We start from the raw sequence: 13,151 nt of genomic DNA on the forward strand, positions 1-13,151 counted from the left end.
TAATGTAGCCTATTAACGATTGAGGCAATTACAGAAAAATAAACGACTCAACACTCAGTATGTCAATAACGAACTTTATTCAATAAACAATTTCCGATGTCCGTTGTTTTTATATAATTAGAATGACTTTCTTTAGATGAAAACTCATTACGCTTCTCTTCGATTCTATTAACACGATTTGCTATCTTTTAATTTCATGAGGTTTTTTTTTCAACCATTCGCTGCTATTTTAGATGTTTTTTCGGCCGAAAATAATTTCGCAGTCGAGGTATTGGATAGGAGACGTCTCTGGAGTCCGTAGAAGGCAGGCGAATGTTTGGACGGGTTACGGAAAAGTCTATGGAGCCCGCAGGAGAGGGTACAGTGGAATTTTCGGACGGTTTGCGGAGTTAAGTCTGGGACCTGTAACCGTTACAGTCCTACTAACGACGTTTGAAGGCAGGCGAATTAAACTTCCCCAGCACACCTACCAAAAGTACATAAGTTTGTAGTTTGAAACTACTTATAGCGATTTTTTAACCAAAATGAGTTAATTTCTCAAAAAAAACAAGAAAATTAACAGACTAAACAAATATATATATGTAAATAATAAAAATAAACAAGTATATATATACAACTTAAAGCGAATCAATCTTTAAATCGACACCGTCGGCCTTGCACTCATTAAATAAATGTGTCCGCACCGGCTCCATTTATACGTTCCGTACTAAAATCTATCGGGGGGCCGAGGCTTTGGTGCTGAGCGCCGTCGAGTTAGCTAAAGCTTCGACACTAAAGCAACCAACCCGGGCGAACTTCGGTTTTCGTATCAACGTAGTCAACTTCGGCGGTTTACTCGAGCTCTCAACGACACCGACTTTTACACTGCCACGCGAGCGCGTAGTAATAAAGTGTTTTTGTATTGTATTTATTGTCCGAACCGTACTCCGGGGGAAAACCAGGAATATATCCAATTTACTTCCGTGTTGATAAGATAAGCGATATGTTAAAACGACAAGTCGGTGGTGATTGTTTATAGTGTGTTAGTTTGAAACAATGTCGCAACAGGGCTCTAGTTCGGCCGGCAAACCGAGAAAACATCGATGCAGTTCGTTAGTCGTTCAAGTCGACGCGGAAGGGGAGATTACTCCGCTTTTACCAGCCGGTGATGGAGGTCCTTCGCACAGCATCAATTTTATCCCGGATTCGGATACGACGGAGGTCGGGGATGGTGGTTCTGCTGCTGAACTCGCTGATGGAAATAGAGGAGGGTAAGTCGAATTGTTTTCTTTTATTCTGGGCGGTGCGTGTATCCTATCCTGACATGCTCGTAGCATGGAATAGACCATATGAACCACCAGCTGGTGCAACTTGACAACCCCACGTCGTGGCGCCTGGAAAGTATATGTATCATGTGGTTGTCTACTGTGAAGCAGTCCTGTCATTGTATAGCCAGGGAATGTTCTCGACTCGGTAGACAGGGGCTCATAAACTGGTTTGCATTTTATTCCCAGGTTGTTGATAATCTCGCAAAAACAGCGTTAAATCTAATGAACTGCAAATGTGGCATAATATGGCTGAAACGCGTTGTTTTTATATTGTTTATTTATCATAACTCGTAACAGCGCATAAATAAACAATATTTCTGTATTTCTGTGATATTTTGAATTAATTTGCAGTTTAAATTTAGTACCATTCGTGCGAAATTATCAGCATCCTTGAAATGAAAGCAGTTAACGAGCCTATGTGCTCGCTAATTGATCATGGTTGAGTTTGGGTTTTGAATTGTGCTAACATTAAGTACGTTGACCCAATGAAATAAGCTAACTTTTAGCCCCCTCATCATCCTCAATATATACAGACCCTCTCCTCCCTCACCGGTGTCTCGTTCTTTGATTCAGTAGTTTGCGTTTACCTGGAGTCGATTGCCTCGACAGATTCAAGTTTAGGAATTTCTCTTTTGATGGGGCTAGTCAGGACCGGAAATTGGAACCTAAATCCGCCATGTTTTAGTTCATGAAAATCTCTGGTTTCAGCCACATAGCATAAAATATTTTACATACTATATAGGCCTAAATCGTCACGCGCACATGACATCGTCACAATGCGTTGGATACTATAAGACCTGACAATTACAAATTCTTCTAACTGTACTCCACTTATGTGATAAAGACCTTGAATCCAACTGCCCCAGAATTTGCAAACCTTTATGAAGAGAATTTATCTGTCCCGTCGGCTCCAGGGCAAGCAGAGTCCACTGTACATAGAAAGCTGCTTATCCTGAATATATAAGGTTTAAAATGGAACAAAGAAATGCTAAACCTAACAAGCAGAGTCCACTGTATATTGGAAGCTGCTTGTTCTGAATAGGGTTCGACATTGAGGGATAAAAACTGCATTTATTTTACCGTTTTCAAACATATTTCTACGCAGGCATCAGTCGAATAGTAGTTTTAATTGTAAGTGTTTTATTATATTTTACGGTTATGGATAATTTGCACAGAGACCTGTCATGACTATACAAACTATTTTATAGCGGGTTTAGCCGGAGTATTTATAGACTTTGTGACAATTCTCTGGGCTTTTGTACTGTGTTTTTACCCGATTTAGGAATTTAGTCCCAGCGGGCTATTACGTTCACTTTTTGTTGTCCGCTGGTATAGACGGAATCCAGTTATTTTGGGAGGTTTTGAAGACTCTTCTATGGATTGTCTTAATATTTGGTTATACATGTATCTACCCTAGATACATCTTCAGCCCAAAAACTGGCCCAGTCAGAATCAAGATGGCTGACTCACGGTTGTTGTTCGCCGAAATCAGCACTTTTTACCCATTTTTGAAGTTTTCAAGAAAATTTTTCTGATCGTTGAGCATTGCAATCCACTCCCCAAGTGGGCATGGTGTCCTTGGACCCCTAGTTCAGTTTCTAATTTTAATAACACATTATCGTTTGGTGAAAATTAACGTGGTTCGGTTCCAAATCATAAAACCCTGTGTTAAATGTGTGAGTTTATGTCATGTTTTATCTGATGATGCTTAACTGAGTTCCATTGATTCTGTTAGTATCTTGACGATATTATGAACATAGCTTATTATTTAGACGCTCTAATGCACATACTTTTAATAGTTCTCATTAACAATAGTCAGCTTTCTAACGACCAAACTAACTGCTGTTTATGAGTTAATCAGCCTGTTACAGTAACTGAAGTCGTTGGTTGGAATTTCAATAACTGCAATATCTGCTCTTATTATAGACAATATCAGACGTTGCCATTTCACAATCAATAACCTATTGTGTCTGTCTTAATCAATCCGTAAGGTGAGAGCCGGTTCACCAATGACCATTAGTGTCTCACTGCGGCTATGAGAAGAAGTGTTCTCACCAAGCACCTGCTGTGACTGTTCTACTCGCTGCTCTCCCGCTACAGCTGTGAGGGGAGGGGGTTCACTGAGAACCTGCTGTGACTGTTCTACTCGCTGCTCTCCCGCTACAGCTGTGAGGGGAGGGGGTTCACTGAGAACCTGCTGTGACTGTTCTACTCGCTGCTCTCCCGCTACAGCTGTGAGGGGAGGGGGTTAACCGAGAACCTGCTGTGACTGTTCTACTCGCTGCTCTCCCGCTACAGCTGTGAGGGGAGGGGGTTCACCGAGAACCTAATGTGACTGTTCTTCTTGCTGCTCTCGCGCTACAGCTGTGAGGGGAGGGGGTTCACCGAGAACCTAATGTGACTGTTCTACTCGCTGCTCTCCCGCTACAGCTGTGAGGGGAGGGGGTTCACCGAGAACCTGATGTGACTGTTCTTCTTGCTGCTCTCGCGCTACAGCTGTGAGGGCAGGGGGTTCACTGAGAACCTGCTGTGACTGTTCTACTCGCTACTCTCCCACTACAGCTGTGAGGGGAGGGGGTTCACCGAAAACCTATTGTGACTGTTCTTCTCGTTGCTCTCGCGCTACAGTTGTACGGGAAGTTTCCAAAATCAGATATCAATGCAAAAAACTTACCACCTAACTCCACCATATATCCTAACCTCACCGCGTAACCATAACCTAAACATATGCACATGGATACACTATTTACTACTTAAATCTGACTTGGGCGCAATTCGAGAGATTATGGACGTATATATGTGTGAATGTGAGATGAAATACCAGGCATCTTTGTTCGGAATATACTTAATACGGCGAACATGATGTGATTAAGGGAATGTCAGGAACAGGAACTAAGATACGAAATCGCTAAGAGACGGCGGTAACTGCAGAGACAATGTTTTCTCAGTTGGCTCGAAAGGAGGAAAATTATGAATAGAAATTATTCGTCACCAAACACGACCAAGGGAACGAAGTGTGAAGGATTCCAAAGGATAGATTATTGTGTAGATCTATGTACTATTAATATTATCGTTCAACAAATATAAGTCCCACAATCACTAAAAACTTAATTATCAAAAATCCGATTTTTTTATTTTCAACTTTTCAAGGATTGTATTCAAAAATGGTTTCCTAGCTGAGAACCGAAAATTCGGAATTTTTAAAATAAATTTTAACGCTTCGATATTCTTACTTTTCGACTTCATGATTGTGGGACTTGTCAATCAGTGGAGATAATATTATTCGAACCTGATGGTTAATAATAATCAATCATGAATATAAAATGAATATGAAAGATTATTGAATTTGTAGCTATATATTATTTCATGCTGTAAACGCGATTCACGTTTTGTGTATAAGTATTATGTGCGCATATCAACGTGAAATCAAGATCGTAGATAGAGAATTTGTCGCAAATTTCAAGTGTTTGCCCTTAAGTAAACTGCAGTATGGAGACCGGAACAAGAAAGTGTCATTAAGATAAACAGTTTGCGCGCTGAGGACCTCGATATCCGTTATCCGCATAAACTCGACCTAAACGCGTTTGATAAAATGACCGAGTGGTTATTATGTAACCGCCTGGTCGATAACGCGAGCGCATAAATCAAGAATTTTGTTTCCTGAAATAGATAGATAGATTTTATGAATTTGTTGAGAATTTTGAATGTAGTTACCCGCTGTATATAGCATAACCATTGACGAAATACTCTCATCCTGATAGTCACCAAGGGCCAGTTGCACGTCGTGACTTCAAGTCAAAAAGTGGTCTTAAATCTTTAGACTGATCTTTAGTTGTTATATTTGCTATAGAACTAAGTTGGTCTTAGACTGGTCTATAGTCTAAGCCATGGCTGTGCAACCGGCCCAAGTATTCCTAAAGATGACTATCAAAAGATGACTATTGGGATATAGATCTCGGGGAGGGAGTTCATATAGTTAGAAATCCATAGTTTATCAAGAACAGTCCAAATCTAATTTTCTAATGAGTAAACAAAATTATAGGATATAGTCTAAACGTCGAATGGATATAAGCTCAACGAAACATTTCGTATACTCTTTTTAGTCGTGAAATGGGATTTTATATTATTGTGACTGCTGTATTCGGCTTAATCCGCAATAGTTCATTTTGTCCACCAATATACATAAAATTATTTAAATCTGGATTTCCCGTAAACCGTTTAAGTTGTATTGGTCCTGATCCGAATTAACGGATTCTATGTGATTTTTGTGTTTTTTATGTTTTTAAGTGTTTTTATTTTTTTCGTATTATATACATGTATATTTGTAAGAATTTTTCCCTCCATTTACGGAGTGGTCGGAGTGCAATAAATAAACTAATCTTAATCATAATCTCAACGTCATTCAATCAAATTCGAACCGGATTTCGAGACAAATGATAACCAAACGAGCCATTTCAGGATGTTACAGAAGGACTTCATGCCCCGGCGAAAAAAATGACGAACTATTGAAGATGTATAAAGTCGTTGTTCTGTAAAAAACGGGAACCCTTCATTCAAATCATGTATATTTTCTGCCCGTATATACGTATTCTTCAGAATGTGGAGGACGCTTGACTCAAATATTCGTATTTACCGATTTTCTTGCCGGCCCCCTCTACATACGTAACCTATTACGGTGGTGCATGAGAAAGTATTGCGGTGATCTTTTCGAAGTTCTTCTGATTTCTGTCGCCTGAAAGGATTTCTCAAATTGAACACCGCTGCGGCTGGTGGTCAACCGGATTACGAAAAAGGAGGTGAAATGTACATGGATTTCCCGCTAGATGGCGTATGGTAAAATGAAATTTATTGAAACTTCACAGTCGTGGATCAAGATAGTTATCTAAGTTGTCTTAAAATCTATTTGTAACGAAAATAGGCTTCGATTTGTTTCTAAACTAAGAACTAAGCCGGGCTCACACTAGTCTTAAGATGTTAGATTGATTATACATGTCGATTTAAACTTGGCTTGGACTGGTCTCGAGTTGTTAGATTGACAGTATGATATATAACTTTAGCTAGCTCACAATACAGTCCGATCTTTGTCGTTAGAAAGTTCAAAGGTTGATGATATATTGATAGGAAGTAGAACTGAATTTAGTTTTAATTGCCTTGTATACTCGCTTCCAATGCCGCGCCACATGTTGAGGTATTCGCCTTTTTGATTAATATCAATCTGATGTGAAAAAAAACCCAACTTCTCCGTTCCGTTTCGTGTTACGGGATACACTAAATAACGGATACACTAAATAACCGGGGAGAATCCAGAGAAGAATTTTCTGAGTGTCCATTTTTTCTGGCCCCGATTTTTGATACGTTTTTTCGTTAATATTTGCATAGTTTTCAAAGTTTCCAAATGGTAGGTGGTGAGATAAGATGTCAAAAGAAAGTCACCGAAAGAAGGCTAGATTTTCGCGCGTGGAGTGTCCTTTTTTCTGCGCGCCCCCCTTTGAAAGGAAATCCTATATTCGTCCCTGAATAAGCGTTCTGAAACGAAATGATGAAACTTAATACAACGAAAATACATAACGCTTTGATATCTAATTAGAAAAACGACAACAATGAAAAGCATTGACAAAACACCTAATCCATGTTGTGACGTTGATACAGAAGATTCCACGGTAAAAAAAAAAGAAAAAATAAATTAGTTTTTATTCAGTATCCTAAAAGTCATCTTATCGGTAATCCAGTTTTCCTGAAGATGGATATTAGGATACAGTCGAAACGTTGATAAAACTCTCTTAACATTTCGGGCATAATTGTTCATGCATTCCTAGCGTGAGGAGTTTCTATATGCTATTGGCAATTTATGAGATTATTTTTATTGGAAATGCATACGTGTACTTTTAATTTAAACAAAAAACTGTGCACTTTGAAGAGTTTCCCCGCTGAACGATTGCTTCTTTTGTTTTTCGGTTCGAAGTGCGAGTGGGAGTGGACGTTATAGATATCTAAGCCTAATTGAAAGTTCTTGAAGAACGTGAAACCGAGAGAAAGCCTTTTGTATACAGTGGATTTCACTGTTATATATCGCCCGCAATAGTGGGCTTGCGCGAGAGAGGGCTTGTTTCGAGAGATCTCGTGAATTTAATCATGTATTAAGTATTTCAACATCTGTTCTTTTCGAGTGTGTAATACACTGTTAGTAATACAGAGGGGTGGACGATCTATAGGTGTATTGTATAGTCCGCGCAAGAACTCGCTTTAGAATTAAGGAACTGTTTGATTCGGTTCCTGTTGTCGTTCGTTTGTCATTGTCATATATTCCTGTAGATTCCGAATCGAATGAAGTTTTTGATTATCCAAATAACGACCAATGTACGGTCTATTGATTTAGGAATAATCCGCCTCAACAGGCTTGTCCCGGTCGTATTGGTGATATGACCATTGGGTCGGGCTTTTCATGTTTCGTGCTGCCCACATTAAATATCGCGATGTCATTGATTGTTTGCCCGCTTCTATTTTGGGACTTGTCATCTCATAACAACAACAGATGATAACGTCATTTTTGAATGTATTAAGGTGTGATGACTCCTGGGATGTGATGACCCCCAGTTGTGACCAAAGATAGAGTTTGTCCATTACACAAGGCAGAGACACCAAACCGTTGCACGGGCCGCGAGAAGCTCGTTACTAATTATGAACGAGATTAGTGAAGTATTAGTGTACAGAATTTATTCATGCCGAGTAAACTCTGAGTTGAAATTAGTTCATTTTCGACTTGTAAACTCTCAGCTGTGAAACTGAATGCTAGAATCAGTAGTATTCAAAGGTCGGTTGGAGTTAACCAGTGGATAGTTGACATAGTGACAATTAGAAGTGCATTCATTATTGTATTTATCCGCCGGTTATCTTCGACCAACTTTTGAGCAACTTGCCCCAACAGGTCTTGGTTGGAAATATTAACACCAAAAAAAATCATTATAAGTTAAATTCGAGGGTCGTCTGACTGACGTTCATGACTGTAGCGTTCAAAAATTCAAGTTCAGAAACTTCGCGAGTCAGTATTTCACGAATAGACCGCGCGCACTGCACAAAATCGCTTGTCATTTCGTTCTTGTATCCAGTGTCCTTCAACCTGTCTGAAAGCTTGCACTTGCCGGGTAATCATCTTGTCACACGGACGCGACGGTTTTGTCCGTATAATTTCGGAAATGTTTCGACATAGAATTCTAACTTTCGACGTACGTAATTTGACAACTTGTTTCTTCCCGAGGCTCTGACGACAACAACAGTTTGAATTTTGTATTCATGAATTCCTGCGACGATTGCATTTTTGTTTTGAACCTTGTCCCATTTTGTATCGTACATCTTACGCTCTATTAAGAAAGAAATTATCATAGCTACGATCGTGAAAACCTTGCTTATAAGTCGGATCTTTTGGGACCACGATATATCCTATGAATATACGGGCTATGCGAGTTTCCGTGGAATAAACATTTCTTTGAAAAAGAGAAGGAAAAATTGGGACCACCGATAATCATCCGGAATAAGCGATTATCCGACTTTTGCCGATCCGAGCTACGCAAAGTTTACTGTATTTAGGTCTAACGCACGGACGACGCATGGAAACACGAGATAGAAACGTGTTTCCCTGTGCCGAGTGCGCTTACGAGAAACAGGTTCGGGAAACAATGTTTCCGAAGTCGAGAATATACACAATATCCGTGTAAGATACGAGAGAAATCCCACAATAGATTCAACCAAAGATGTAAAGTTCTTGAGTAAAAGGTTTATTATTGAGAGCAACGTTTCGGCTAAAGACTATTAAATTAGCCATTATCAGCAACCCTGATGATGGCTAATCCTTAGCCGAAATATTACTCGAAATATATATATAAACATACACTTCTATTCAAGAACTTTTCATGTTCGGCTGAATTATTGTTGAATTTCTCTCTAATGTTTCCGACACCAAACGCGTTTGTTTCCGTGTTTCCGCGATGTCTCTGCGTCGTATGACGCTTTGTGCTTTGTACAAACGAAGTCGCGCAATCAGATACGTATATCCTAACGAACTGGAACCGTGAGATTTATCTGCGTGAAGATGACTTATCTTCCTAATTTCATCATCGGGTTTTTATCGTCCGCAGCCGCCGTCGATCGATCGATCGATCGATCGATCGGGCCTTGTCGCAGACGAGATATCTGACGAGGGAAAGTCAAAGGTTCCCGGAATATCGCTCCGTATCGATCTAATCCACGGCAGAAACAAATTGTTGTCTGTGTTTTTCGAAAAGTCATCGTCCACAAGAAGAGCGAAATTATTAGTCACTAGTCACAATATACGCGTCATATTCGGGCGACTAGAATGATAATCATCCGCAGCCCGCTCCACTCGTCAAACAGCACCGTCCTGGAAATATGATTCAACGGTGAACCCTTCGGAATATTGATAGATCTAAAAAAATCATTATTCGGTTTTGAAATGTAGCTTGGACTCTTGAGTTTGCAGCGTGCGTGGTTTTGATCTGGCTGTTTACCAAATTCTTCAGCTGGTGGGGGTAAAGTCGACGCTGAACCCAGTTCCACAGTTGTGTGGGTTTAATTTGACCCTGGACCCAGTTACAGTCGTGTGGGTTTAATTTGACCGTATGGTTTTATTTCCACAATTTTATGGGTTTTATTCGAGTTTGATCGAACCCAGTTACACAGTTGTGTGGGTTTGATTCGACTCTGAACCCAGTTCCACAGTTGTATGGGTTTGATTTGACTCTGGACCCGGTTCCAGTTGATAGGGTTTAATTTGACCGTATGGATTCAGTTTTACGGTTGTATAGGTTTTATTCGAGTTTGAACCCAGTTCCACAGTTGTGTGGGCTTAATTCAACCCAGTTTTACAGTCGTGTGGGTTTAATTTGACTGAACCCAGTTCAAAAGTCGTGTGGGTTTAATATAACTCCGGACCCAGTTCTACAGAGTTCTGGAATCTTTAATTTGTGACTATCGGTGTACCGATCCCCCAGATTCCGATTTTTCACCGTGTAGAAAGAATAAAACGAACTCTGTTTTAACGAACAGATTTTTCGCGGCTTCTCTGAATTTCACCGTAACGAGTTTCGTCGCCGGTGACGACGGTTTGAAAAAAAAACATAAAATCGAGCTCGAATTTCGCGGAAAAAAAATACGTAAGCCATAAACACAATATCGGCAAAAACTCTCAGTGAATTAACGAGGGCGCGTTGTGTTACACGGGCTGCTAAGTGTTTTCAAAATATTCTTCCGTCGACGAATTGAGGATTGGTCGTCGAGATGAAAAAAAAAAACGATACACAACGTCGTGCGGAATCTTTTCAAATTGAAAATTGAAAACGAGTCCTTGCACAAAATCATCATTCATACGACACTCGTTTCGCTAGCGTTAAGTAGTATACGCCGCCTAAGCACTTTTCGCTGGTTTCATTTTTAATGTTGTATTTTTGACGCGTTTTAAGCGGCGGTTTCGTGTCGGCTGGATGTGAACGCCGCAGTTTAATACGGCGCGTTCGCCGATGGCTCTCGAAAATTAAACCAACAGCCACTTTACTGATGTAACCGAATACGATTAAAAATTCATTATAGAACTTCTACTCCCGTGACGCAAACACCATCACGCCAACGCGCCGCGAATTATTCACTTTCGCTTGGATATTATTTATAAGTCCGTGTGTAATAATATACACGGACGATGAATGGCTCGCGAAACTGGGTGAAAATTAAAACCGCAACTGCGTTTGAATAACTGGTTCAAGTATGATTGAAGCTGCGTGTATTTTCGCGAGTCGGGATTTACCCTCGGTTCGGTCGGGTGGAGATCCCCGTATTTAGAGCGGCCCTGAATTCGGTCGGTGGAGATCTTATAGAGAACTCTGACTGCAGACGGTTGCTAATCTTCCTGGGAATCCTCATTTCGGGTCGGCGACCGTCTTCCAGGGCAGCCGTCTAATAATAGAATGCCACCATCCATCTACTGTGGATCATTAATCTCAGGTAGTTATCTGGAGTTCGGAGAGATTCATCGGTTCTTATTGTTCTAGATTCTGTATTCAACTTAACCATTTTCGACTTCAAATTACTCATTTTGGTGAAAGCTAGAGTATCTAATTAGCTACCCGATAGCCAGCTGGTCTACCCGATTAAATGCCTCGGCATCTTCGGGAACATGAACGTGAATTCGCAACGTCTCGCCATTTCACGAATTGTCACGTATTCGATGCTCGATTTACAGATTTTGAATATCACTTTACCGTGAATTGTTTTAGCGAATTCTATTCGATAGGGGGCGCTATTACGGGTTCCGGTGACAATTTCAGTCCAAAATGGTCTTATATCTGTACTGCGATTTCCGATTTTAAAATCAAACCCCCTGTTTCGCTCCGGGCAGGTGTGATGGGTTTATAAGGGACACTCGATCAAAAAAAATTCAAACGAAATTTACTGACCAAATAGATAACGGGCTCAATCCCTATTTTCAGATTTAAAAAAAAACTGCTGGCATAGAGGTATGCATTGTAGCTTTCTACTTCAAGGCCATCACACATGCGCGCGCGTGCGGACCGGTTTGTCGATGTGATGATAGGGAAAGTTGATAGGTGCGCGGTCGTCGATACTAAATAAACTCTGCCGCATACAAAGAAAAAAAGTAACTCCGCATATCGAGAAACTTAAGTTAAAATCAATTGATCGACGTTTCAGCGAACACCGCGCATACCGCTACCCCGTCCCTCTGAAGCGCTGTATGAGTTACAGTAAATCAATTTCTAGTCTATCTATTTTCGAACCCGCGGTTAAAATGTCATCATCCAGGACCCTATTTTTATAACGGTGGAAATATCGTTTGAGTTTATCGGTCCGTTTCCAATTATCTGACACCCAGAATCGAGAATCGATCAAGTTCGACACTGTCTTGTGTGTGGGCTTAATCTAACTCGGGATCCAGTTCCACAGTTGTGTGGATTTAATTTGTGTCTGGATCAAGTTCCATGTTGTTTGGGTTTAATTTCACTTTGGATCCAGTTCCACAATTGTCTGGTTTTGATTTGGCTCGGGATTCAGTTCCACAGTTTTGTTGTGTGGGCTTGATTTGACTCTGGATCCGGTTCCACAGTTTAGTGGGCTTAATTTGACTCTGGATCCAGTTCCACAGTTGTCTGGTATTAATTTGACTCTGGATCCAGTTGTGTGGGTTTATTGAGCCTTGATCCAGTTCCTCGGGGCTTCATGACCCTGGGCCCGTTTCTAACGTCAGTATAGTAGGTTTTCCTTTCAAAAGTAAATGTCTGACGCAGTAGTAAATGTCTTACGCAATATTTACGCAGAGCTTTCAAAGCCTTTAAAAGAAAATAAAGTTAATGGTAGAACTGATAGGTTCGGAATTCAATCAATCTATTTCTCTCTCTCTCTCTCTCTCTCTCTCTCTCTCTCTCTCTCTCTCTCTCTCTCTCTCTCTCTCTCTCTCTCTCTCTCTCTCTCTCTCTCCCTCCCTCCCTCCCTCCCTCCCTCCCTCCCTCCCTCCCTCCCTCCCTCCCTCCCTCCCTCCCTCCCTCCCTCCCTCCCTCCCTCCCTCCTCCCTCTCTCTCTCTCTCTTTTGTTTATGTACAGCTTGAGGCGGGTGGTGGCGATTCACTCTGTGTTTTTCATTTCGTTCCATTTCAAAGCTTTACCGGCGCGAAAGAAAAAAAGGTATCAGGGTGACTTGAATTAGTGCGATCGAATCTGTTTCAAAGGGTTCATTAGCTCAATTCCCGCGCCACATATACTACAGTATCGCCTTTAAACATGTAAGCTAAAAAATTGATAACTTGTGTCTCATTTCTGCTGAGCTTA

The 13,151-nt window shown here is 40.7% G+C and overlaps 1 protein-coding gene across 1 annotated transcript in view; it reads left to right on the forward strand.

Moving 5' to 3' along the window:
• The first annotated feature begins 989 nt into the window (after positions 1-989).
• LOC141909502 (proton-coupled zinc antiporter SLC30A2-like) overlaps positions 990-13,151 on the forward strand; it is a 69,646-nt gene continuing 57,484 nt past the window's right edge. The window contains exon 1 of the mRNA XM_074799902.1: positions 990-1,250. Coding sequence (XP_074656003.1) covers positions 1,036-1,250 — 215 coding nt within the window. The 5' untranslated portion in view covers positions 990-1,035. The remainder of the gene's footprint in view (positions 1,251-13,151) is intronic.

This window comes from Tubulanus polymorphus, chromosome 8, assembly GCF_964204645.1.
Source record: "Tubulanus polymorphus chromosome 8, tnTubPoly1.2, whole genome shotgun sequence".
Lineage (NCBI taxonomy): Eukaryota > Metazoa > Nemertea > Palaeonemertea > Tubulaniformes > Tubulanidae > Tubulanus > Tubulanus polymorphus.